General features: G+C 37.9%; 1 protein-coding gene across 2 annotated transcripts; it reads right to left on the reverse strand.

Annotated features, from left to right (window-relative positions):
- Positions 1 to 666: 666 nt before the first annotated feature.
- Positions 667 to 27286, reverse strand: TLCD4 (TLC domain containing 4). Of its 2 annotated transcripts, none has more exons than XM_069022688.1 (7): positions 27122 to 27286; positions 21839 to 22004; positions 17260 to 17349; positions 14352 to 14410; positions 12410 to 12504; positions 10410 to 10483; positions 667 to 7129 (listed from the first exon to the last, which is right to left on the reverse strand). In XM_069022688.1, exons 2-7 carry the CDS (start codon positions 21991 to 21993, stop codon positions 6814 to 6816), a joined length of 789 nt encoding a protein of 262 aa, XP_068878789.1. In that variant the 5' UTR covers positions 21994 to 22004; positions 27122 to 27286; the 3' UTR covers positions 667 to 6813. The 2 variants fall into 2 exon arrangements, with proteins under 2 accessions (XP_068878789.1, XP_068878790.1); XM_069022689.1 differs by lacking the exon at positions 27122 to 27286 and adding an exon at positions 26687 to 26974.

The following is a 27286-nucleotide window of genomic DNA, read 5'->3' on the forward strand; positions in this document are numbered from 1 at the left end:
CATGAGTAATTCCTGTGCTTGGAAGCCAGTGTTTAAGATATAAACAGCACCAATCTCTAAGGATGCTCGAAGAAACCTCTGGACTTTACCACACAATTCATGCTTCCATGCATATGTTGACTGCACATATAGAACCTAGGAACTGCCATACTGAGGAACTGAATTGCTCATCTTAGTGTTCAGTAAGGGACTGTGTAGTGCATCACATTTATACTGCACTGACAATAGCAGCTCTTTATCCTTAGAGCCTTCAGACAGCTGTCCAGCCTATGCCCTGACACATGTGGTATTACAGTAATAAAGACAGGAATACATATTATATATATATATATATAAAAATATATAAAATATAATGATACTATCCAATCCAAAAGTTCTTCCCCAATACACAACAAAAACTTACAGTTTAAGTTACATTCCTGGCCCCAGTGATGTCCTACACAGAATTTCAGCATTGAAAAGTCCACCCACCTGAGCAACAGTGTGGCTCAGACCTCATACACTTATCTTCACCTTCTTTAAAATAAATAAGATAAAGCATGGAATCTCAAGATAGCATGAAAGCCAGTTGTTTCAGAATTGAACCCCGCAAAAATTGTTCTTTCATGATGCACTCATTATAGGTACATAAGCTCTTATCATATTACGAAAGAAAAATTCACAAAATAAGAAACTGTGTTCCTTTTCTTTATTATGAAGTACCAATACCTTGCATACAACATGCAATTTATTGCTTATTGACATTATTGCATATATCAAAGGGGAAAATAATCAGCCAGTATCATTTTATGCAAGCTCCTAAACTGTTCAAACAAAATACAGAAATGCTTTACAATATCACTGAAATGCCAACAAATAATTCAGATTTTTTCTTATAATAAAAAGTAAATTTAAACCTATAATACTTAATCATTCACCTTACTATGACGAATTACTTTTATCACCAATCTTCAGAATCGTTATATTGGATTTTTAAGTTCTTGTGCCATGATAAGGATTGCTACTACAATCAGGTCACGTTACTAGTTGAATTTAATAATGTGATCCTGACATTTTGTGACAGTATTAGAATTTACTGCAAACCAGATTGTCAAGATTTACCAGAAATCAGTCTAGCAGAATCTACAGTTTCCATCCTTGCTCTGCACATCAGTTAGATAAACTCATCAAGCTTCTTCTTAGACAGAAGATTATATAAATGTTTTTGAATTACAGGCTCCATTACTTATGCCTAACTTGTAACTCATTTGTTCCAAACAGGTTTTGTAATTTGATTTTATAACAGGTTAGCTGTGCTTATTCTACATACATAGGTGTCTGCCAATATTGAAGAAAACACTGGTAAATGCATGCTAGAAGCAAATCCAGGATATTTGGATGTGTGCATATTAAGTGTGCAAATTATATAGCTGAGCTCATGATTAGCCCTTTTCCTCCCTTCCCCCTATGATTTGATGGATTTTTCTTGTGAAACTGGAATAGGATTACTATAAACAAAACCACATTGCATTTAAAATTTTGTGTTCTGTATTACAGCTTAGTATAAATATTTAAATATTGCTTTCAAACTTAGCAAATTTTTAAAAATACCAAAATTTTAAAACTTAGAAGACAATTTACATGCAACGTGTTCCATTTGGGTGCAGATTCTCATACACTTAAATACTTATAGGCTCATAAAAGCATGTCCTGTCCACAAGACAAGTAAAATGTTTGACATCCCACACATAGATTAAAAATAAAGATACAATACAGAATATTTTATTTGCTCTTACATTTTCAATTTCAGTAAGTAGGAAGTTATAAATAGCACACTGAATCATTATAGGGTTGATACCAAGCCATGCTGAACTCTTCATACTTTACTCTCTTAAAGACACTTCTTTTACTTACAACTAGGTTAAAAATGTATATACTTCATAATAAACAGATGCCCTCTCAGTGCAGGACATCACACAATGAAACTGTTCTCAGAAGAAATTTTGCCAAAATATTTCTTATACCAAACAATACAATTTATTCTCCATAGCTACCTTCCATTCTTCACTGAGCTATAAAGTGCTTGGTTATTATAAATAGAACAAGAATGTCAAAGGAGGTAGCTAGTAGAAATTTTTAATGGATAAGAAACCTTACCAAGTGTTACCATCTAAAATTATGACTTGATGCTTAATCCCAGCTCCCTAAACAACCCAGGCAGCACATATTTCATCTTCTCTGCCATAAAAACCACTTTCAAGTTGCTTTCAGAAAATCCTAAGACCTTCACCTGTCTAACAGAGATTTTATGCAGGTTTGGATTAATGTTAAAAGTTCATAAATATTATCACTATTTCCATTTGACTGCTTTCAATCAGAATATCAGCAACGATTGCTGATAGTACTGTTCTTTTTCTGGCTGTATTCCATAGACAGAGAAATTCGACCAGGAACAAATTTCCCCTCGTGAAGTTCCTTGTAGCCAGATAATGCTGTTGTACAGTAGGCTATTAAAAATATCAAAGGGGCTTGTGATACTTTTTAAAGTGTTCTACACTTGCACTTTTTCATCTGAAAATTCTAGTCCCTTTCTGTTTGCTTTACTGATGGTTTCCAGCAGCAGCCAACACCACACCAGACCCTAAACTGGAGTAATTGTCAAGCAGCCCTTTATTTTCCTCTGAATGGCTCAGCAGAAGCATCACAAAAATTTTCAAACTTCTCTATTAAATGGTCTTTTACAGAAAGCTTGTACATACATATGCTTAAACACACACAAGGCCATGAGAAAAAGTCCTCTTCATACAGTAATCAACAACTGGTATTCCATTTTATACAGCTTGAAAATTTTAAAGAATAAAGTTTCATTTTCCATTGCCAACAGACACAAACACCTAAACCTTTCTGCTACGTATCAGTCTGCTGTTGTCCCAGCTACAGCAGTAGGAAGACATCTGGATCTCTATGTGTGTACTCAAAATCTCCTCCTCCTGTCCTCTTTAAACCTGCCTGAATGCATTTGCTCACTCGTGTAAGCTTTTATCCTTAGGGTAACATTAATTCTGCAATATGAGTAATCTTCTCCCACAATATTTGAAGTAAAGATGGAAGTAATTCTCTTCCAAACACTGTAACTAATTTACCTTTTAATAAACTTTAGTACAAAATTTGGAATTGTTAAGAATTTATATATTAAGTCAGCTCCCCTCATTTTCCTGTGCATATATTTCATTATTAAATTGATTATTTTTTACGCAATTAAGTTATTAAATTACTGGGCTCAGTCAAGATAGCAAGTACTTACAGAGGTAGAGTAGGCTTCAGAGATGTAATTCTTACCACTGAAGAATTCACACAAATAACCCATACAGCATCTCGTTTTGTGAGACTTTCCACTGAAATCCACTGAAACACTCACTGAGAAAATGAGTATTTGAAGTAGAATTCCTCTCTGCAAGTACTGATTCCACAAATCAGTTACAGAATGCCTGACCTACCCTTCCCCTGTAGAGTTCTGAATGTGGTATTTACTCATCTTTTGATGAAAAATTAAAGCCATAAAAAAGGGTTAACTTGCATTTCTACAGACAGCCTAACCGGTACAAATAGTCTCTCCTGTGATCAGCGAGCTAATTTTATGTCACCTGGTATTGAAGAATAGAAAAGATAAACAGCATTTTTTACAAGAGTCACTCCTTCCGTTTGATATGCCCACAGAAAAGACACCTGGTGACATGCCAAGAGTCTGCTTTTACAATGCATCTGTTAAAAATAGAAGTTTTAAGCCACTAATAAGATATTACATTCAAAAGCATTTGTTACAATGCTAATTATCATGCATTTACTTTTTTGCATAAAAAAGCAAAGACACAAGCTTACAACATTAAATTTCATTATTTCACCACATTTTTTAAATTAATAAAGTGCAATTAAAAATGGGTGCCACAGCTATCTAATTTGCTGTATTATAAGCTTTTAATGGCAGGTAAAAAGTGCCCTATATACTACTGTATTCAACTTTGCTGCTGTTTACTAAAGTCCTTGCTGAAACCACAACTGTTAATAGTTTTTTCATAAGAAAATTCTCTTCTGATGCATCAGGACATAAGTGTAATAACTTTTTTTAAAAATCATAAAATTTGAAGCTAATGCATTGCAAAATAAAATTTTAATTACACTAATTTTGTGCAGCAATCCAAAATACTAGCTGTTCTGAAAGAATTTATCCTACTGCCCTTCAATTCTGGACTGTTAGCCAAAGCGTAGTATGCAGAGTTTTGGATTGTTTTTTTGTTTCTAAATCTAGTTTTAACATTAATTTAACATTTTATTGTAGCTTGACGTACTTTTTTTTTTCCTATCAAACACAAGTCTATCTAGAAGTGGAAGAAGTAGACCATTTAAATGAATGGCCTCTACTGAGACCAAAATATTTAAAATACTGGAATATTAAAATCAATGCTAGAAATGATAAATTTCAGATAATTTTCATGAGTTATCACCCCAAGAGTTGCTCCAAATCATCTTCTCAATTTTGTCATCCTACTTCCCTAAAAAGAAAAGCAGACTTCTACTTTCAAGCATAATTCTCCAAAATGCTTGAATTTACTCAATTTATTTTAGAAAAGAACGAGCTATTACAAAATGATTAAATCACAGGGATCTAGTGATTTAAAAAGCAAAGAAAAGAGTATTTCATACCCATCTTTAAATCATAAAGATGATAAAAACACAGCCTTTTTACAATTTTGCATTAGGTATACTGAAATCACATTTTAAAAGATACCAGGTTCTGCAAATTAGCATAAAAGAGAGTCTATTTCTTGGAGTAAAGCAAGTCACAGGATCAACTCTCACAGACTGTGGATTTAGTGGTACCCAAACGAGGCACTGCGCTCACTCAGATCATACAGCTCAACAGATTAATTGCTAACTCTCCCAAGGCATAAATAGATTTTTTGTCTGTAGGCCTGTGAAGTATTAATAATCACAGGAGCCAAAAAACACAAGTACTAACAATCCTTGCTATCTCCCTTAAAAAGGCAGGATTGGGAAACTGTTTTAGAAAAAAGCCTGCCCAGCTGAGCAATGGAACTAGGCTGTTAAAAGTGCATTTTACACAAGTCCAAACAATACTCCCTGACAGCATTTTAACTGGGAAACTAAACTCATTGCAGCTGCCTTGGTTAAAAGGCATTTCAGCCTCTGCATTCCTCTTGGGTCTTACATCCAGTTTCTGTAAGAGGGGAACGCTGAGTCCCTCACCAGGGACTCACACCTCTGACTAGGGAGGGGAGAGCTCACATCACCCAGCTGTGTCAGCTGGAACAGGACTGGTCACCCAACACAGGGCAAATATGCTATCTTTCTGTTTGAAAAGAAATTGCTTTAACAGATTGCTACAATAATTGGGATGTGCGCTAAAGTCTCAGTGAAAATGGACACTTTTAGCAAACCTACACCAAGGTAAAAAAAAACAGAAGTTAATCAGTCCCAATTCCAGTTAAAAGGAGTGAAACAAAACAAATTCACACATAAATATAGCTCTCAAAATTATTTTAAATAAAACAGAACTCAGAATTTCCTCAAATTGTATTACAACTGAGATTTAAGACTATTCCTAGATGGCAAGATTCCTCTCTGATGACCTCCAAGCCTTCAAGTTCACAGAAGGAGGAACTGAGTACCTATTGACAAATGTGTGGTATTAAAAAAACAAAAATGTGTCTACACAGGTCAACTGTTCCTTCTGCAGAATCACCATACAGCTTTAGAGGAGTTTGGCACAGTTGATACAAGAGTGTTTTTAGTCAACACCTCAGATTTCTGACTTGATTAACAAGGAAAATGTGACCAAAATTCTGAACACTTTATATCAAATAGGTCATTTCTGTGATAAAAGAAAAAAGTATTACTGAAAGTTACACATCACACATACAGAAGATTTTTATTTCTTTGCTATTAAACTTTGAATCCAAATAGCCAATGGTTAAAAATACTCTGAGAAGAATTGCAGCCCTTCTCAAAGGTAGTAGCAGCAAAGGAAAAAGCGCTTCAGTAAGAATTATGCCATTTCCATGCATCATCTACCATATTAACTTACAAAAAAAAGTTCCATGGGGAATTTAGATGTACTATTGCATGTAACCTAGCACAGCAAATGGGAATCCTTCCCATCAAAATGAGAATTTTAACAACTTTTAAGATATCATGTGGTCTTATAATACAGCATTTTAGATAAAATTATTTCATAAATTTCCCAAAATGGTTTGCATTCATATAAGGCAGAAAAAAAAGCAGTAAAAGACTTCACAGAATCAAAGCCAAATTTTTTAGCTTTTCTTGCAAAAATTAAAAAGTTGTCAAGAATGAAATCTTGATTGTTATTCCTAGAAGAAACCATAGAAACGTGCCTGGAAAATTGCACCATAATCAGGAGTTTGGGGAATTTTTCATTTTCTAAAAAAACAGATATGCCAGTATTCACTGGATTTATAAAACATTTTAATCAGAGAAACCTGAGAGAAACACTTTGAACACACTGGTGGACAATAAACGAGTAACCAGTCTGCTCCTTTCTAATTTCTGATGCTTGCAACTGCTTAGAACAGGCCTGTGGAACTCATCTGTGTGAGCTTTTGCTTTTATTCCTCCCTGGACAGGATCCGCAAAGCGTGGCCCTGGGTGTGCAGGCAGTGTGGCTAGGGAAAGAGTAAGGTCAGTACAGAGGTAATACCTTGTTTCCATAATAGGAGCATTCCATGGCAGAAATGTGCACTGTTTCAGTGAACCCAAAATATTTTCATAGCAGAAATTTCATTTTATGTATGATTTCTAGGCAGATTTTCCATTTCTATGACTTTTTGCTTCCTCCTGTCCAATAAGACAAATGACCTTGTAGCATCCTTTTGCAATTTTGACCATCCACATCACATTCATAATATCCAAGACAACACTTGAGATAATCCAGGCGCTCTGGGCTGCAAATCCTAATCTCTGGAAACCTTCTGTTCCAAATGAAGAAATTACATGGCTGTAATATACAGGCATGACGGCAATCCTCACCACGAAGAACACAACTGTCATCAGCACACCATTGATGATGTTGGCCTTTGAAGATTTGGGATATCCCAGTACTTCAAAAAACCACCTGCAAAAGAAGTGTTCACAAATACCAGGCAGACTTGAAGCCATCTCATTAAAACTAATTCTACATCATGTTTTTTTTTTTTAATTCATCATTTATTAATTCCTTCTACCTTTATTATTTCTAAATTATTGCACTGTGTCTTGGCTTAGTTAAAAATTCTTCTGCTTAGCTGCACTTTTTACCCACCACTTCAGCCATGTATGACATCTAGTATATTGCAGAATAACACACAGAATATCCTGATATGAATTGTAAACCAGTTGACAACCAATGTGCATTTCAGTGACTATTGTGTAATAGACAATTATAAAATTAACTTTTAAAATCATAAAGACATATTTATTACTTGCTATTATAGTTCATACCAACAGCAGCTAAAATTCTCTTTGTCTCACTGAAAGCAATTCTAAAATTGCATTTGGATTTGGTAATCCAGGTGGAGCTCTAATTTCTCGTAATTGGGATTTTCTGACTGCTTCTGTTCAGCCCAAAACCAGAACATTTTCAGAACCAGACATTGTAAGCTCTTGATCATATCACATCTTGGAATATTATGCAATTAAAAAGATAAATCTCCCTCTCCATCTACTACTGGGTCATAAATGGTTTTTAAAAAAGAATTCTTGCAAATTTATTCCTCAGTAGCCAGGCATAATTTATCTATTGCCTAGCAGACAGAACCCAAGGGTTGAAAAAGGAACAACAGACTCCTCTAATCCTTTGTTATTCACACTTAAACCAGAATAAACACAAGTAAAATTTGTGCAGCAATGGCAGGCAGAACAAGAGCAAAACAAATCACTGTATTCATAATGAGGGATGGGGAAAAGAATGAAATAATCTGTTTTTTTTCCAATAAGATACAAGGCTAAAATTATTTAACAAAAAACAGTTCTAAAACTGGTTTTAAAAGTAATGTTTAATTTAATTACCTACCGATTACAACCCAGGTAACTATAAATACACTAAAAAGATTTGCCAGACATCCAGTTCTAACAGAAATATTCCAGAAATTCATTAAGCATGCAATTAGGACAACTAAAATACAGGCATTTGAGGTGGCAGTCCAGCTCAGAAGCAGGATGCCTCACCACAGAAACACATTTACTGGCATGATGAAGAGAAAAACCTGATATGTTTGGTCAGACTTTTGCAATCAAAGCCTTTACTTTCAATGATATATACAATACAGAAAAAAAAGTAATGTAAAAAATGGTTTTCAAACATACTGCAACATGCCAGTATAGGTAATTGGACATCTGTTTAGCAACTTCCTTCTCCCAGCAAATTTAAAAAAAAAAGAAGTCTCTAAATAACAGTTACCACTACAGTTTTACTCACACAGTTCAGAATTAATTATATAAATGCTGATACTAACATTAAAAGATGTAAAAGCTTGGCATGGAGACAGCCTCCAATTAGAGATCCCTAACAACACAGACAGGAAATAAACAGACAGTTCTGAGATTAGAATATCTTTTTATATTTTAATAAGAGCTCTTTTGGTAGTACTAAGAATGCAAACAAGAAACATAACGTAAGTCGTTATCATTATCCACTACTTACTGTCTTAAGGGTCTGATTCACTTCAAATTTAATGGAAAAAAAAATCATGCACTAATGAGATGACATCCCTTAGTGCAAGGGACTTTATTATCTCCTGCAGCAATTTCTGCTTTTCTGAGAGGGTGTTAAATGTCAGTATTCAAAGACCCATAATCTCACCATAGGCATTTTGGAAGTATAACATAAATTACTTTTAAGAGCCAGATGTACCACGATACCTCCTAACACCACAGTCCAAAAGGTAAGTGTCAGTGTAGGAACCCACAGGAACCCAGGATGACATCCTATTTTGGTAGGAGCTGGGACAACAGCCAGTCACTAGGGCATGAGTATCAATGTAAAACCTTTTTTCTTCATTAATTCTGAAGAAGTGTTTATTTAGTTTTTAGTTTCTCTGCACACAGAGCACAGGCTACAACACTGTAATCTACTCCTCAGCTGCACTGGGGCAGAGGAGAGCAGCCTTTGGAGAGCTCCATTATCTCACCCTCTCCTCCTGTATGTTTGAGTTTACCAAACTAATGTTCAAGAGGGATCTCAGCACAATCTTTTTTATTCGTAAGAGCTCTGAGGAATGCTACAGTGTCATAAAACACTTCAGAGGTTACAGTCACAATGCAGTAATGGGCAACAGCCTGTCTGCAGGAGGAATACAGTTTCTATTTGCCTTATCCTTTCTCTAACAGATATCTAGAAAAGAAAACAGATGCCACACATGCAGAAGCAGTAAAGCAGAAATGCACTCCAAAAAGCATGGGTAAGAAAAAGGCACCTGATACACTGAAAGTTCTCAGCCTACATTGCAAAAAATTGGAGGAAGAGGAGAAGACTGCAGCACTGCTCTGTACCAAAGCCCCTCACCTGAGGTGAGGTCTTTCTGGGCAAATCCCTATCCCCAGCTGCGTCCTGGTGGCTAGAGAGTAAAGAGAGAGGCCACCTTCCCCACACCACCAAGAAACTCCAATGACAGCTTTCCCCTTGCTGCAATATGTGGCATTATCATCCTCCTTGTCTGATACAGCAGCAGATCAGGTAGAAACACTTGAACCAGCAGCCAGGGCAGGCTCTGACTCTGCAGGAAAAGCTTCTGCCCCTTTGTTTTCTAATCACAGGTGTGAAAATCTACTATTTCAGATATATTTTAGTGCTCAAAATACAGAAGTATTTTTGAAAGCTAATAAAGAATATACATTCATATTATTCTAGACATTCATATGCATATATTAATATTGATCCACATGTGTGGGATATTGGAAAATAGACTTCCAAGTTATACAGGGCAATGCAATTCCATTCTAGGATCCTGATGACAATATTATCTTGCTTCTTTTCCTGGTCCATGATACCAAGAAAAAACATCCATACTGAAGATGGCTTTATTATAAAAATTATATTAATATACAAAAGTTAGCAAACAATATTTTATTTGTGAACTTTTTTGTTTGGTATTTTTATAAAAATCTGGCATTTCATACAAAACCTGGTCTAACCTAAAAAGGAAGTCAGGGATGAATACATTAGTTACACTGTTGCAGCTATAGCAGCAAAATGTTTTCATAGCAAAAAAGACTTTCATATAGTAATCCTTAGTTCAATATATATAAATTCCCTCTCAGCAGACATCCAACAACTATAAAAAGACTTCCTAAGTGACAGAAATAATAATGCAGATTAAATTTTAAAAGAACTATGGAAAAACTCCCTGACCACTTACCGCTGATTGACAAAAGGAGTGGAGAACTCTGCAAGCAGACGGAAGTTTCCAAAATAAGCCAGGAGACCTTTGCTCTGGTTAACAAAACAAAACAGACATACAAGAATCAACAATGTAGATGTGAAATTGTCATTGAGTCTGTAAGTGTACACAGAATGATACATTATCTCAACTTCTTCAATCAAACTGAGTTTGCCAGCTGTGCCCACCTTTCTTGCACTTTCAAAAGAAGGTTTATCACAAGAGCTGCAATTGTCCTTCAGGTATTTCCAATCAGTAGCTTCTTACTTCAAATAAATCTTTATAAGACCTACAGTTAAACGGCCATGGAAAGCTAACTAGAGAAGACCTGCACAAGTAGTCATAGATTATTAATTATCATGATAGTACTACTGTCTAAAATAATCATAAGTATTTTTGACTTTGCGATGTTTAAACAAGCCCAAAGAGAAACACTGTATCCTGAAGAAATATCTCCCTGCATTGTTTTAGGAACATATTTCACAAAAGCAAAGATGAATTCTCAGCTCTTATGTGACAGCAGGAAGGGCACGTGAAGCCCTTTCTTCCCTCCTGCAGAGGGCAGGGGCGGCCCTTTCCAGCAGCTGCCAGGTCCCTGCCGTGCCCGTGGGAAGGAAGCCGGGCACAGCTCCTCCCTGTGCCACATTCACACAGCACCCCCCCAGCTGAGCCCTTTCCTCCAAGTGACACAGCACAGCCTTTGATCTGCCTTATCAATTGGTTGTGCTGGAAACAGTATCCACTTACACAATGGCTGGGTAAACAGCAGTTTGCAGATGTAGAGATAAAAAGGTTGGGGGTTTTAATTTCCATAGGTTTCCTGATCAACCTGTGCAGTGTGTGTCATGATTCCTCCTTCCCCCATCAAGCAAGCAAATACCCGCAACTTCAAGCTTCTCATGTCAGTTTGCACTACACCAAACAGAAAATCTGTGTGTTTAACCAAATTCTTTCCTATCCTCAAAAGTCAATTTGGAAATAACATACTTAGGAGTAACTTTCTCTGAAGACAACAGACTGAGAGCAACACACTGACATCCATGGGCAGAGCTATATCCACATAGTAAAAAATGCTTTAAAAGAAGTTCTCACTAACACTATGCTTTCTGTTTCCTCCAGAAACAACTAATGAATTTTCTGTAACGGGGATTAGCCTTGGTAGTGGTATTTTCATTTATCTAATATTCAGCTCTAATTCACTTTCATCCATTATAATATTAATAGATGTAATTATCTTCAACCAGAAACAGAGTATTTACTTGTCAGTGTAATTCAGCCCCTTTAAACTATTACATGGGAAATCTGACAGTAATCTGGCATCTCAACACTTTTAATATTATAAGCCTGGGATTCACACAGTAGGCAGGGAAAACATCATTAAGGTTGGAAAACACCTTCAAGATTGAGTCCAATAATTAACTGTGCACTGTGTGCTCACCACTAAAGCATATCCCCAAGTGCCACATCCACACCCCTTTCAAACTTCCAGGATGGTGATTCCACCACTTCCCTGGACACTTGCCTGACCACCCTTTCAGTGTAGAAATTCTCCTACTATCCAAACTAAACCTCCCTGGCACAACTGGGGCCATTTCCCCTCATCCTCTCACTTGTTACCTGGGAGACAGAAGCAGAACATAAGCACTTGAAACCATTTCCTTCTAACTTTCCAACTAAATATTCAAGCCTGTGGTGTTATTTAAAACCCTTTTCTATAACCATATGAAAAGCTCTTCCATCAAAGTCTCTTTACAGCAAAAACTAAGAAAAGTTTTTAAGTTCAATGAAGTTACACATTTTTGTTGGAGTGTAACAGTGAAAAGGCATGCCCTTACCACATGATAAAAACATTTTAAAACAATGATTCAAAGTATAAATATGCCTTTCATTAATTTTTTTTTCAAATTAACCAAATGAGGTCTATTTAAGCCATGTCTTTAATCTCATCTGCTTATGTTACAAGAAAATACAGCACTTACCAGTACAAAATAGTAAGCATACAGAGCTGCCAAGTGATGTATTACAAAAAATTTGTCACCAATTGCTTTCCAGTAGTAAATAATAAGCAACAGATCTACAAGAGAGCAGAAATAACTATAAAGAACAATTTATTATACAACCATTGACCTCAGAAGAGTTTTTCTAAGTTTTAGAGATATACCAAGATATGGCATCAGTAGAAACCCTCTGAATTAATGATCTCTGAAGAGAACATTTTTATCCTAAAGACTTTACTTCAGTCAAACCATTAAGCAGCAGTATTCTCCCAACAATTTCCACAAATGGTTACTTTCCACATCAATGGAACTACAGATGCAATAACTTTAGCCAAAGTATTTTGGAAGGAAAAGGTGGATCCTGAATCTTATAGTGACTTCACACTTATGACCCCAAAAATCTGGAACAAATGACCAAAAAAAAAAGGCAGGAGGGTCTCCAGGGGGCATAGTAAACATACAAATACATGCAACAAATGCTACTATAGAGAACCTCTGAATCAAAAAGTAATTATACCAGTAAGTAGGGAACCATTTACCAAAGATATTTTGCAAGAGGCATTTGGAGTAAGAAGCATATTGGTTTTATTTAATCCAAATTTTCCAGTTACTTCAAAAATGACATAGCAGACCCAAGTTAGTGTTATAAAGAAAGCTTTAACATAAAGCAAAACAAACAACAACAACAAAACAACTTTCTTCCCCCATGATGGTCTGAAAATTCAGAAGATTTTCTTTTCTGTACTGGAACAAGCAATTTCTGTCCCTACTTCCTGCAAATGAGTACTTTGGACTGGAATATTATTGACCAAGGTTCCAAATCAAAGACTTTACTCCTGTGCCTTGATCTCTTTTATATTCGCTATCCTCAGGCAGGGCTCTACATCATCTGACATAGCTGCTTCACTTCCTATTAATAATTAAACATCAACTATATAGGGAAGTGAGAGAGAATGAGTGGCCAGGTTGAGATGCCTGTTCAAAGGCATTCATTAATTCATAATGAAACTTTAATGTATAATTATTCAAAAATAGATACTGATTGATTTAAACATGGCAGATGAAGCTATGAAAAAAACCAGACACAAACTACTGCACAGTTTAACTGAGTATGCTGATCACCAGATTATCACTTCCACTGGGTTGAGAAATCTAGTGTGAGATAACCAAGTCCATGGCCTAACCAAGTCTCTGGTCTCTAACCAGAGACGTCATCCTGAGAAGTTTTCACTGAAAATAGTCCAGGTCACAAGTTTTTGCTTTGATAAGCCAGTATTATCCCCACACAACAAAAAAGAAAGCTCCAAAGCATTTTTTGTAGCAAATATTCCCATGCCAGTGTTAGTTGACAGCAAAATTAAGAACATAAAACATATGGAGGAATAAATAACATACCAAGTAAATATTTTTAAATTACCATGTTTTATACATGACTAAATTTTGACTTGAATGAGACTAAGAGATGGGCAGGCAGGATCCTATGGTATCATTTGCCTCAGCTTGTATTGAGGGTTACTAAAATTCTTCTGCCAGCATTCTGAGGTCACAGGAAGAAACTCATGATAGAAGAGCTAGGAGTTGTAGGCACTGTGAGGAGAGTGAAGGGCACTGCTCTAACACCTTCTCAATTGGCCAAGGGACAAAACTGAGCTGGAGCTGGTGGTTGCACATCAAACCATCACAAAGCCACACAGTGGCATTTCCTCAGTGCTTGAGGAGATAGTCCATCTTTCATATCCACTAGCAAGATCCTGTGATTTCCCCACAACCCACAAATCCATTAGTGATTTGAAAAGCCCCAGTAGAAGTTGTATTGCATGCACATATCACATCTTCACCATAGTGGCTCAGTATAAACATACAGGTATAGTGACTCGATAGAAATAGACAGGTTGTGCATGTTATATACATGTTGCATAATTACCAGAAATGAGGTAGCCTGTGGTAATAGCAATATTCAGCTTCACAATTGAAGGGTCACCCCTGTAAAGATACCAAAAATACATAGTTACAGCCTAATTTACAAAAGACATACACATCTCAAACACAATGCCCATCAGAACACATTATCCTTGGCTCATTAGTAAGATATTATGCAATCTAGTTAAGAAGGGTTCTAATCATAAAAGTGGGTTCCTTCCCCACCCAGATAAAAGATATCTACTAACCACCCTAATCATGATCAACCCCTGCCTTGGCATAGAGACTGCCCCAAGAGCCTTGCTAGAGACTTGAACTGAAACCCAGCAAGCACTCTGAGCTGGCTTCTCAGGAAACAGGATAAAAGAGAACAGTGCAGTCAGTGCCTCTTAGCCCTTTAACTGACACTCTGTGTCTCCATTTTTGTTTTTTGCCAGTGCTAAAACTTTGGTAATGGTGATAAAAATATCTTTCTCAGCTGGTGCTTTTCATATTCATAATCAGATGGATGTTTATAGGGATAAACAGAGTAGCAGGACACAGGAAAGGAATTACTTGCCAGTTCTTTGGAGCCAAAGAACCTTTGAGCAGAAATGCTTTTCAGAGTAGTTTCCACACCTTCTATCCCTTCCCTTTTGGTGCCAAACATTCAGCAGGCAAAGCTCTTGGTAGCACACACACAACTTCAGTTTCTACAGAACGTTCAACAAACCCAAACTTGTGAATACAGCTCAAGAAAGGGAAGCATCCACATTACAGCAAGCAATGTTTGTTCTTCCCTCCACTGTCCTCTGTGCATTCCTACTTTGAGGAGTTTGGGAAACAAGTCTTTTTTCCTTGGCATAAGGATTGTAACTTAATTTTTTAATTAAGTTGTGCAACTAATCTAGGTATGTTTTGTGTAAATATGACTTGAGCTTCAAGTGACAGGTCAACAGATTCATAAAATGTGGACTGCTCAAGACAAGCTGTGAAAGTAAGCCCTGCTGTAAACCTTTCCAGAAAAAAGGAACCTAACTGTGCTTACAACCAACTCCAATACAAAATCTGCCTCAGCCAGAACACAGTAAAATGCTATTATCTAACTATTTTTTCTTAATCCTATTGGAATGGAGCAGTGGAAGAGATTTCCTGTATTATTACAATCTGATCACTAAATTTTAAGGCTTGCTTAGTGTCTAAAACTAACTGTTTCCCTCAGTGAGAGGACAGTTTACAGGAAAATAGGACTCACAAAACCAGAATTCTGCTGCTAGGTGAAGAAAAATCATTACCAGGAGAGTTTGGAGCTCACTCCATCTCTTAAGACTGGCCACAGAGGCTCTTTTAACTACTGGTTGAAATAGGAACATTTTTCCATGGCTTCAAAACCTGATTTCATGAGCTACAGAGGTTGTGGGCTGAGTGCTTCTTTAGGTTTAGACATAGAGCATAAACAGATGTGTTCTCATAACATTAGCAGAAACTCTTTACATAGAGCCCTCACGTTAGAGCTCCCAGCTGCAGCTAACTAAACTTCTAAGTGGTCCCAACACACTTCAGCACATCACCACCTGAGCCTGCACTCAAGAGCCTTCATATTCTCCAGAGAACATGCAAAGGACTGAGTATATGAAATTGGTTCCTTGATAATGGTAGACATGACTTAACTGGATGGGACAGGGAATGGTTCACTTTCCTTCTTTTTTTCCCCCCAGAGAATGGTCACTTTGCAACAAACCTTCTGTGGGCTTTCTAAACCAACACTTCAACAGCATATATGGCTGCACTGTCCATCTGTCACACCCCTTCAAGAGGAGTCCATGTTAGAATCCCAAATTAATCTCAATAAATTAAAAACTCAGAATTTAGTCTAAAATATTCCAGATTTCTTGATCTATCTCCTTGAATAGAAGGTGCAATGGAATTAATGGGCCCTGATGTTTGCAGGCCAGTTTTGATGCAAGCAAGAGCGTGGAATGACAAACAGGGAGTGACTTGAATAAGCAAATGGGAAGAGCTCTCTGGTGATTGCTAAGGAGGTATGTGTGGCAAACATGCACGAGCAGATAGAACAAATGAAAGCCCACATGACTGACTTTTTTCCAACTTCTTTGCAGATATAGAGTCATATAAAATGCTAATCAAACACCAAACTTGAAAAACTGTAGTGACTGTGAAGTGAACAGTAATAGGAAAGAGCCTGTTCTCTTATGAAGCTACAACTTAATCCCTTATTTACATCTTCTCCCTCTCCTTATCTGATCTCTACCACCTCCACGTTTTCTACCGTGTGATCCTCACCACCACAAAAACAATTTCTACATTGTCTATGTTAGCTAGTCTCTAGTACATACAGAAAAAAAGGAAGTTTTATGAGAAGTCCTAGACCATCAAAAAATGTATACATACACAACACTGATGCTTCTCTGGAGCTTACCAATGCTCCAGTCTTTGTTATGATCTACTGTATCTATTTTCAGGCATTACCTGACAGTAATACCACATTTTCTCTGCACTGAGCCCAAACCCTTTGCAGGGTTCAATGGAGAACTTTCTCACAGATAGACACTATCCAGATCTGCTACAGCTTTTCAATTTCACTTTTAAATGATTACTGTAAATAGTAGTCTCAGTCATACTGACTTAGTTACAGTTTACTCTTTAGCAATTTAATATGCTATTTCAAATCAATTGCTTGTATTTTATCTATTCCACTTCACAGAGACACACTGAACGAAGACATTAATACTCACAAAATAATTATCAAATTTTCACATAGTACAGACATAAAAAATGAACACATCACGACTGCATATTTTAATGGAAAATGGAACAATCATTCAGTACTTAATACACTGCAGGATTTTTTTTTTCTTCTCAATTATGTTATTTTTATTGTGTAAACACAACATATATGTAACATGCCTTACCAGATATGGTCAGCATTAACAGCATCATCGTACAATAAAATATATAGGCAAAACCCTCCAACCACCAGGGCATGGAATGTGGACACTGTCCTGAAAAAGAGATCACAGTCACAAGGAGGTACTGCCATTCACAGCTCCCCCTGCTTAAGGCAGGATGTTTCCAAAGGCATTCTCAACTGCACCCAGATACTTCTGTGGAAGACAATCATCTGTTCTCTATGCTACATCTGATCACTTACACAATGACAGGTGAGGAAAAACAGTCAAAAAGAAGGACTCTATTAAATTGGGGTGGGACTCGTGATATTAGATACAAAATAGAGTCTATTATATCTTAATATAAAATATTAAGATATAATAAACTGAGATCCAAATTTTCCTCTAATTATTCCATATATTAATGAATCCTTAAATACAGTATGACATCTAGTTCTCTAACAAATGTTTTCTGCATTGTCCTATTTGCTGGAAAATTTGTATGCTTTTCATACTCAGATTAGCCCAGGAGTCCTGCAACAGCAGTTTTCTCCTTTCAGGCACTAAATTAAAAGACCCATAATAAATCTAGTTTGGGTTTGGAAAGTGGCACTAAATGAAAAACCCTAAATTTCAGATAGAATTTCTAGTGCATTTGAAGTAGATTCTGGTTTTCAAAGAGAAAACTTGTATAACAAAAGGTTGTAGCTGAGTACCTGAGGTATAAGAGCTACAGATTTCTATCAATTAGCAGCTCACAGCTTTGTATTGGACAAGAGAAGTATAAAATCAAACTCACAGTAATCAAAGTTGCCTTGTCCCTACCTGGGTATTGGACACTTTTTTCCCCTGAAGACAACAGTCTCCAGTGTACAGGCTGCATGCACAGTGTAGATAGACTCTGCATGTTAACAAGCACTTACTTATAGAGAAACATCTATTTACAGAAGCCCCAGCAGGGTTTCTGCCAGCACACAGGCCAGGGCCACTCCTGCCCTATTGAGTCCACATGTATTCTTGGAAGGTAGAACAATGCAATGGGCATGGGCCCAAAATGTGTAACCTTCCTCCTCTAGCATGGGTTTAACACTGCTATAAGCTGCATCTAATACTGTGTAACTACTGTCTGCTTTCCCACTTTCCAAGTGTAACTAGAAAGAAAAAAAAATGATGTGAAAAAATATCCATACTGAATCACGGATACTGTTTGAAAGATGAGAACTAAGTTCAATGCTGTGTGATTGGAAACACTTCACACCATATTCACAGCACCAACAATATGCACACAAATGTACAGACGCTGTTAGTTATTATTCTTGTCTTTGTACATATTGAATACGTGTATTTGGAAGTCATTAATAATTTAAATGTCCTTAAGACACTGTCAGGAGTCTAAGCTCTACCATGCAAGATCTGAAGAAAACATCTTACTTCCTACAGAAGACTTTGCAAAGAAAGAGAAAGTTATAATCCCTACTCCATTTATATTATATTATTATCTATTGGCAATATGGAAGATTCTGTAACTTTTCATAAAAGAGACTGTATTTACAATTTTTTTCAAGAGTGTCCCTGTGCTATTTTCAGCAGCATTTTCAACAGTGTTCTAGAAAATGAATGATTAGTATAATATGAGTAGTCAAAAGCTGGATGAGAACAATTAATAACCATTATAGCACAGGCTGCCCTCCTGCTCTCTCTTCTTTTAACAAAGAAAGAAAATTTAATTATCAGAATTTTAATGATAATTAATAGTTTAATTAAAAGGTCTACTCTCGCAACACAGGATTTAAAAGGATAGGAACTTTTCTTTCTTCTTGAAAACAAAGTACAGCATGCAATACTAGTGTCTGAGAAATACCTGGAATTTTTGAACTTGAGGAGAAGATAATGCTGCAAGGAAAATTTGTCCTAAAATATAGCTCATTAGTTTACAGTTGCAATTTGTCTCTGAAGAAGCTGTTTATCTGAACCTTAGTGTTTAGAATACAAGCTATACACAAGTAGAGCACGTGAAGGGAGTGAAATAAAAATTAAAAAAAAAAAAAAAAAAGAAAAAGCAACAGATTTCCTCCTTAACTCTGGACTTTGAAGCTTCTCTGTAGAAGACAAGGCAGAAAGGAAATAGTACAACAGTCCATTTTAATATGGAATCTAGGTCAAGCTATCAAGCTCTGTACATTTCCTTGAAATTTTTGTCAAAGTTTACATCCTTTAACCCCTCAGTAAGCTGCAAACAAAAAAAGTTGCACTGCTAAGCTGCAGGCTTGCTCCTTTATTATTGAGTATACATATTTTTTTAGAACTACTTAATAGCAGCACAAGCATGTATTATAGGAGAGATGACAGGAATATATGCACAACAACTTGAAGAGTTGGGACAAAATATAGCTTTTAACTCACTTTGAGTGTCTGCATACTTTAGATGCCAGAAGCAATTACTTTATTGGTTCATAATTCTTGGAAGGTCAGAATGAACAAACTGACAGCATGGAAAATACAGTCAAGAGCTGCAGCTCAAATGCTTGATTACAAAGCCCTCCAAACTGTAACAATATATTTTCAATGCTACAGCTCATTTCAGGCAGATGCCCTCTTCCAGACCCAGCTGAGCTGATAAAAATGCATAACCATCCTCTGTGCCAGTTTCCTTAGCACTGCCAACAGAATCATTTGTGTGTGCACTCCCTGCACCAGTTCAATATAGGACAAAATAGCAACCATCTACTTTTAAATAATTTAAATTAAACCAAAGGATTTTACTGGGACATAGTACTGTCTCCACCTGCAGAGGTCTGCAGAATAAATACATACTCGTCTGCATTCTCTGAACTTGCAAGATATTCCTTGAGGTATCTCTTCATTTTGGTGAAATACTGGAGTGACAGGGCAGTGTGACAGAGCACTGTGTTTGGTTAGCAGAGCTGAAGTAACACAAGCACAGCTAGCCTTTCTTTCCCTTCATGCCCTCCTCAGTTATAACATCCACAAGATGTTGATGAACCATGCTTTGTGTTTCATGCCTTCTAACTCCAGAACTGGATGAAGCCTGGGCTCACGACCCATCTGTGTGCTAACATCCACATCCTGCTATTAACCCCAAGGAAAAAAAATGTGCAAAGAGGTAAAAAAGGACATAGTCTGGGGTACTGTATCAAGTTGAGCAGTTAAACACCTTACTAGAAAGTAGCCCAGAGATTATGGAGCAGCTTATTTCCAGCACACTTGTGATGTGTAAAACAATTCACGTTATTATGCAAAGCACTACACCAGCATAGCGCTACCAGGCATGGGTAAGTTCTCATAAAGCCTATTATGCAATTCAAGGGCCATTTGATGTGGCTTACATTCAACAGTTCAGCTTCAAATGGAAACAGTTTAGTTTACTTTCCCTGTCTGCCTCTATTGTTAATTGTAACAGAGAGATAAACCTAAGCTGCAGTGATGCTGTGAACTGGCATCCTACGCAGTTGTTCTGGCAGATAGGTAATTATTCAGAGATGGAACTGAAATCAAAATGGTGCCTTTAAGAACACTGCAAGTGGACATTTGCCAAATGGAAGGGCAAGGCTATTTGAGTTGTTAATGCTGCCTAGAACAATGGAAACGACTTTAAATGTATCCACCAGATACTAAACAGCACTGAGGAGGAATAGCTTTAAATTAGGGGAACATCTGAAAAAATATTTTAAGGCTGTAATAGGCTACACAAAGTCATACTGTACCAATTAATTCCAACTGGAGAACCTTGTGTACTATATAGACCCTTTCAGAGTAGTATGTTGGAAATAAAACCTCATTGATCATCCCATTTTCAATTACTATCTTATGCTTCCTTTACAGCTTAAAAGATTCACTGGGTCAAACAAGTTTCTAAAAGTCCTGTATCTGAGGAGACAAGTGTAATGCAGGTAGATCCATCCCACTGATGGAAGTGCAGAAACACAAAGGGAGTGAGGAATGTTTTTGGACTGAGTTTCCACAACTCCTTCCTGTATGTGCACCCTGTGTCTGCTATAGCTTCCCCCTCCTCCTCCTCTTGCAGTCTCGTTCCCCAACACCACACACATGTACCTGACTCTCTTCAATACTGCACCAAAGCTTCATTAAATTCCTTGGAAAACATTAACTTATATAAAACAGTTTATAGTGTAGTAACACCAAGAGAACAGAGAGCAAACTGTTTTGCTCCCAAAAGCATGACCAGAGATACACTGGGATTTAGAATAAATTGCAATAATTTTGATTTTCATATGTGCTTGAAAAGGAATTTTATATCTCTTCTCTTTACTAGAAGCATCACAGAGCATCCCTTCAGCTTATTATCTCTCACCAGTCACTGTTTTCTTTTTTTACTCACCTTCACTTGGGCATCACTGTCTAAAAAAGCATTTAATGTACGAGTGTTTGTAATGCTGTGTTTCCATGAAAGGGCCTCAACCTTTCACATGCATAATTTGTTCAGTGCCTAGAGCCAGCCATCTGATCTTAACAGACATTTAACTAGTAGGGCTTTCTTCAGTCTTACACATACACACACAGATGGTTCAGGTGTCCATGATTTCAGGTAGGGCAGTAGCTGCTGTTGTTTTGAACATCCTACCTTGAATTCCATTCGATCTTCCTTTTTTGGCTGAGATTGTTAAAACCAGGTGTTATTCGTGTCGACACCCAAGAACTTAAAACATGGAACAGGAGCTGAAATACAATAAAACTGGCCACAGCAATGCCAATAGTCAGGTTGCTGAAGTAAGCCATTGTTCTTCAGCCTGTGAAGAGAAGCAGAAGGTAATTTCACTCTGTTCTCCATTTAACTATTTTAAGCAGACACAGAAAGTGTTTTTGACACCAAACTTGTCAACAGAAATATTACTCACTAAAAGTTTCTACCTGTTCAATATTTCTACTTAAGCATTAACAGTATAAAGTAGGCCCAAACATTTAAAATAAAAGTTGCGTTTTGGTTTTGTTTTTAACATTTACATATTATACATTTTTGTGGCCTAAAATTGCTTATGTTTTATCTACACAGAAAGGGCAGTGGAGACCACTGACCAGCGCAACCACCAGCTCTGAAGCCTTCACTCCTGTCCCAAGAAGCTCTAAAGTTAAAACTTGTTTCATTATTGCCAGATTGACTGCTGCCAACACAATTTTAAAGTGCAACAATGAAATCTGCTAAGCATAGAAGAGAGGTTTTTGGGTCAGCTCAGAGAAGCAATATCCTCACTGCAGCTCTGTTTGTACACTTCCAGAGGCAGTAGTTCCCAATTCACACTGCGTTCACAGTCGAGAGCTTGTCCTTGTCATAGTCTGCAGGCTCTCACATTTGAGCTTTTTTCCTTCACAAAATTCCAAACTTCGCACAATTTCACACACACCAAAAGGCTTCCTATCATCACAGCTGATTGGCTTTTCAGTTGCTGGTAGTTCAGCTATTTCATGAGGTCTAAATACCAAAACAATTCCAAACATAAGTGTCAGTCTCTAAATGCTTCAGCCATTTCTTCTGAGTCACCAGTATTTGCAACAGTGAATGATATTTTCCCAGAAGCCACAAACTTCTGACATACATCTCCAATTTGACAGTGAAGTGGTTTATACTCCAAGACTGGCAAAAGTAACAAACTCAAAAAAATGTCAATTTATATTACATTGAACAGAAAAGGGGGAAAAAAGCCAAATGGCTTCATTTCAAATATTTAAATAATTATTTTAATATCTGTAAAAACCTGCTGTCGCTTATTTTAGTTTTATTTAAGAAAATACCTAAAAATAAAATGAAGATTTATAGGCTAGCATAATTTGATGTTACTACAGAAACCAAATGGTCAACAAAAGTGATCCAATTATATAATACATTTATGTCCACCTTTATTTCACATGCATTACAGATTGACTGAACATGCCTTAGATTTTCACAACTGTATCTGCATTGCAGATGGTAAGAAACTTGAACTTCAGGAGAAAAAAACTGAAAAAAAAGTCCACCATAATAACAAAATAACAACTTTTTAAAAAATTAAGTACACTGTTCTCACTTTGGGGTGTAAATGGTGAGTATATTGAAACACATGTATCAGAAAAAATATACTTTCATCTTCAAAGATTTAGAAACAGAAGGTTCAATGGTCTCAAATTTCTCCCCAACAACCTCTTTCTTTTCTATTTATTCTCCCCATCAACCTCTTTCTTTTCTATTTATTCTCCCCAGAACTGAAGTTAATGAAACTTCCTCTGACTAGTACCCACAGAGCTACATGTATAAAAACAGAATGCAGGACAATAAGAGCAGAATTTACTGAGGGAAACCTGCCTCTATCATCCGGATTTCAAGTGCTTACTTCAGACCAGCTTTAATTCTGTCCTAGGGACTCCACAGCTCTTGGAACATATTTGATGTGCTCCTAGGGCCTATCTTCCTGCCCAGTTGAACCCAAAGGGAATCCAGCTTGCATGCTCTGGGACAGCTACGCAACACAAATCAAAGGGGGTGACCAGATGATACAGTTTGTAAGTGCATTTTTAATCCAAACTAACATCTTCATGTACACACGCTGCAGTGCATTGTATCACAATTGATTCCAGTTGTTTTCTGATGACCTGTTCTAATGCAGCAGCATATAAACCCTGCATACTTTTTAATGTTACTCTATCAACACCTCCAATCTCAATTACTATCCTGAATATTCAGTATTCTCAATTCTCCACATATTTCTCCCTTTGCCTCCACTGACCAAGAAGATACAAAATACAAACCAAACTTTATACCTTTTTCACATAGTTTAAAGTACCAGAGACAATGGGTGTTAGGCTAGATTTTCTAAAAGCTTACCATTTAAAGAATAAAACAATCAATTTAGTATCTACCAATTTAAAGCCACTGAGAAGCACTGCGCAGTGTCCAATTCCAGATTCTACCCCCAGGGACAAAACTTTGTTATATTATGTTATCTCATTTGTAGCAACCAAATCTTCTCTTGGACCATGTAAGGAAAAAAACTTGGTTTAATTAATGAAGGAAGCTGAAATCCAGGTTAAGTACAATTCTCTTCAGAAAAATGGCAAAACCACTGAGCATCAATCACACCTACTTCACCCTTTTGATAAAATACAGCAATTCTCATGATGTTATATTTTATTCATCTGCAGTGACTGCACTAATACCTCTGAGTTTCAAAGACATTGACATAATCTCTTGGACAAGAGAAAACCATGTTTTGTTTTGTTTCCTTAGTACCAGAAGATTTTATTAGATAAGTAATGCTTCAGCATTTGACAGGTGTTCATTTTAGTACAGATTACGGAATTAAACAAACCTTCCAACCATCCCTTGAAAGAAATGCATTAGAAGACTAATCTTTCTCCTAAGGAGCCTGTGGAGGGAACTAATTTTTAAAAAAGGTACTTGCATGGAAAGCATATGATCTGACTTTCAGCAAATGCAGAACCATGATGTCCACGATGGAGAAACCAATGATAGTTTTAGAGATGAAGAGAGGCAGAGAAGAAATTAATCACTAAGCCTCTGTGGTTGGTCTCACAGACACTCAAGTGTTTGCAAGCCTGATTTCATATGTGCTTATCAAGATGCTGTTTAAGTATATTAACTACCAAGTGCAGAATAATTTCATGTTTTACTTCAGCAATTAAGAGTGTCATATTTTAATTCAATTCAAGGACCAGGTGTAAATATAGCATTTCACATGTGATGGAAAAACAGTTCAGCTATAAACATTTTATCGTATCTGTAGGTTATTTTCTCATATCTCTAGGTTGTTTTCAACTGTATCCTGTTTAACATGAAAATTAACTGTTGTTTACCAGATATTCTTTCCATTTACAAGAAAAATTATGTATGTTGCTGAACCTAAACAGTTTGTTGCATTGTGCTTGTTGACTTAAAACAAGCACAATAAGCTTCTGATTACAAATTTCTTTGACAGAGGCCAAAGTCAGTAAGCCAGGCAGCTTCAAATACACTGTGGGTTTTTTTCCAAGTAACTTCTTGTAGCTGTACAGCAAAGTCTGATCAAGATACAGAACTTCGTGGATTATGCATGAGCAGACACTTTATCACCCAAACTGCATAGTCATTGATTACTGTTCTGTCAGCTGATACGGGGTTTGAGTTAATGGGAGGCTGGGTGGGGAGGAGGTTTAGTGTAACTACTTTGTAATTCAGGACAAACAGTACTATACACAGGTTGGTTCTTCACCATTAGTATTTGCCTTGCTTACTCAAAATTACTGTCTTAACCATTCAGTTAGACAGTAACTACATATGATCAGAACTTCACTCTTGCAGCTTTTCAATGTAGTCTTTAGGTAAACAAATATTACCAAATATTTGAAACTAGCGTTTTTCAGCAAGGTATTGCTTGCATGCCTAGTGTGATTTCAAACTACTGACCCAGTAACTCTGGAAAGGTTAATAACAAAGGTTTTTTCATCATACTCTGCAAGAGCTAAAAATATGTTGGTTTTCCTTTGCTATTAACAAATATGCAGTGGTTTTCCTGCAATTCTGTTTCTACTTGAAATTTAGAAGAAAAAACTCAACGATATTAAGATGCAACATCCATTCATCCCAATATGAAAACACTATGAACTTCCGATAGAAACAAGTTGGCACTTAATAAAAGAGTATAAAGGAGCAGAAGAGTTATCAGATGTTGTACCATCAAAAGCATTTAGCATTTATGTTCTCCTCATCTTACTGTTTCCACATCAATTTTTCACATCACAAAAATAAGAAATGTAGCAGTATAGCCACAAGACATGGTAAGAAGGTGCAGTGGAAGGTTTAAGGCCCACAGCCCTTACTTCACTCGAGACTGGATTTCAAGATGAGTTGGATCAATTTCCAAACAAGATTACACAGTAAAGCTGCTAGTGATACCAGGACATTGCATGAAGTACTGTGCTCTCCTGATCCGCTTAAAACTGAAAGCCAAATCCAATAGCTGTAAAACTTGTCACACCTATGCGCAGAGAGCAACATTGGACTACTGACTGTTTGCACATTTTATAATAAGCCCAGTAATAAAACATCTGCAGTGCTGGAGCTTTGCTGTGCACTTGGTTCTGAATGGTAGTTCCTATTATTGATATCTTACTTACCTCAGTAAGCAGCGTTAAGGAGAACCACAACAAAATTCAAGCTACTCACACTTAAGCCATTCCCTTTTCTATTTAAGGCTATTCACACCCTAAACTCCACTCAGCTTTCTGCTCTTAGAACACCAAAGAAACCAGCAGATAAGGTACGCTTTTTATAAAGACAGGGTAGCCAGCGTGAGGTGTCCGCTGATACCATTTACCGAATTTCGTCAAATCCCGCAAGCAGTCTGGAGACGCAAAGCGCCCGAGAGGGAACCCGCAAGACTTGGTGGGCGCGGAGGGCCCCCAGGCTGACCCCGAGGGGCGCTGCCCCCGAGCCGGGCATTACCTCGCCGTCCTGGTCACCCGCGGCGCCCGCCGTTTGCACCGGCCCCGAGCGGCCGCCGGGCGGGCGGGCAGGAGCGGGCAGGAGCGCGGAGGCAGGGGGCAGGAGCGCGGAGGAGCGCGGAGGCAGCGGGCAGAAACGCGGAGGAGCGCGGAGGCAGCGGGCAGAAACGCGCACCCACCGCGCTCGCTCCGGCCGCGGGCAGGCGCTGCCGCGGCGGCGGGAGGAGGCGGCCCCGCGCAGCCCTGCGCTGTCAGCGCGCCCCGCGCCGCCGGCTGCGGCTTGCGGCCCTCGGTCCCCGGGGACGGCCCCGCGCCGAGGGAGGGAAGGGGCCGCTCCGCGCAGCCCCGCGGGGCGGGGGAAAGCGGCCGCGCCGCCCCCGCCCCGCCAGCCCCGGCCTCTCAGCGCCCCACCGCCCTCATTCCCCACCCGCCGCACCTGGGAGCGGGGCTACGGGGGCTGCGGCGCCGCCTCCTCCATGCCTTCCCCGCGGTGTCGGGACAGCCCTTCCCGGGCGCAGGATGCTCCGGCGGGGATCGGGTTACGGCAGCCGTAGCCTTAAAGGGGCCGAGCCGCCGCCGCCACCTGCCGCCGGGCTCTGCT

This window comes from Aphelocoma coerulescens, chromosome 8 (assembly GCF_041296385.1).
Source record: "Aphelocoma coerulescens isolate FSJ_1873_10779 chromosome 8, UR_Acoe_1.0, whole genome shotgun sequence".
Classification (NCBI taxonomy): domain Eukaryota; kingdom Metazoa; phylum Chordata; class Aves; order Passeriformes; family Corvidae; genus Aphelocoma; species Aphelocoma coerulescens.

Bases quoted from the DNA above. Each gene is read 5' to 3' on its own strand.
- TLCD4 (XM_069022688.1), bottom strand. From the start codon at position 21,993: ATGGCTTACTTCAGCAACCTGACTATTGGCATTGCTGTGGCCAGTTTT. The intron at 12,505-14,351 runs GTAATTATGCAA...GCTCTCTTGTAG, and splicing joins CACAGGCTACCTCATTTCTG to ATCTGTTGCTTATTATTTAC. The intron at 10,484-12,409 runs GTAAGTGCTGTA...TTTGTTAACCAG, and splicing joins ATGCTTACTATTTTGTACTG to AGCAAAGGTCTCCTGGCTTA.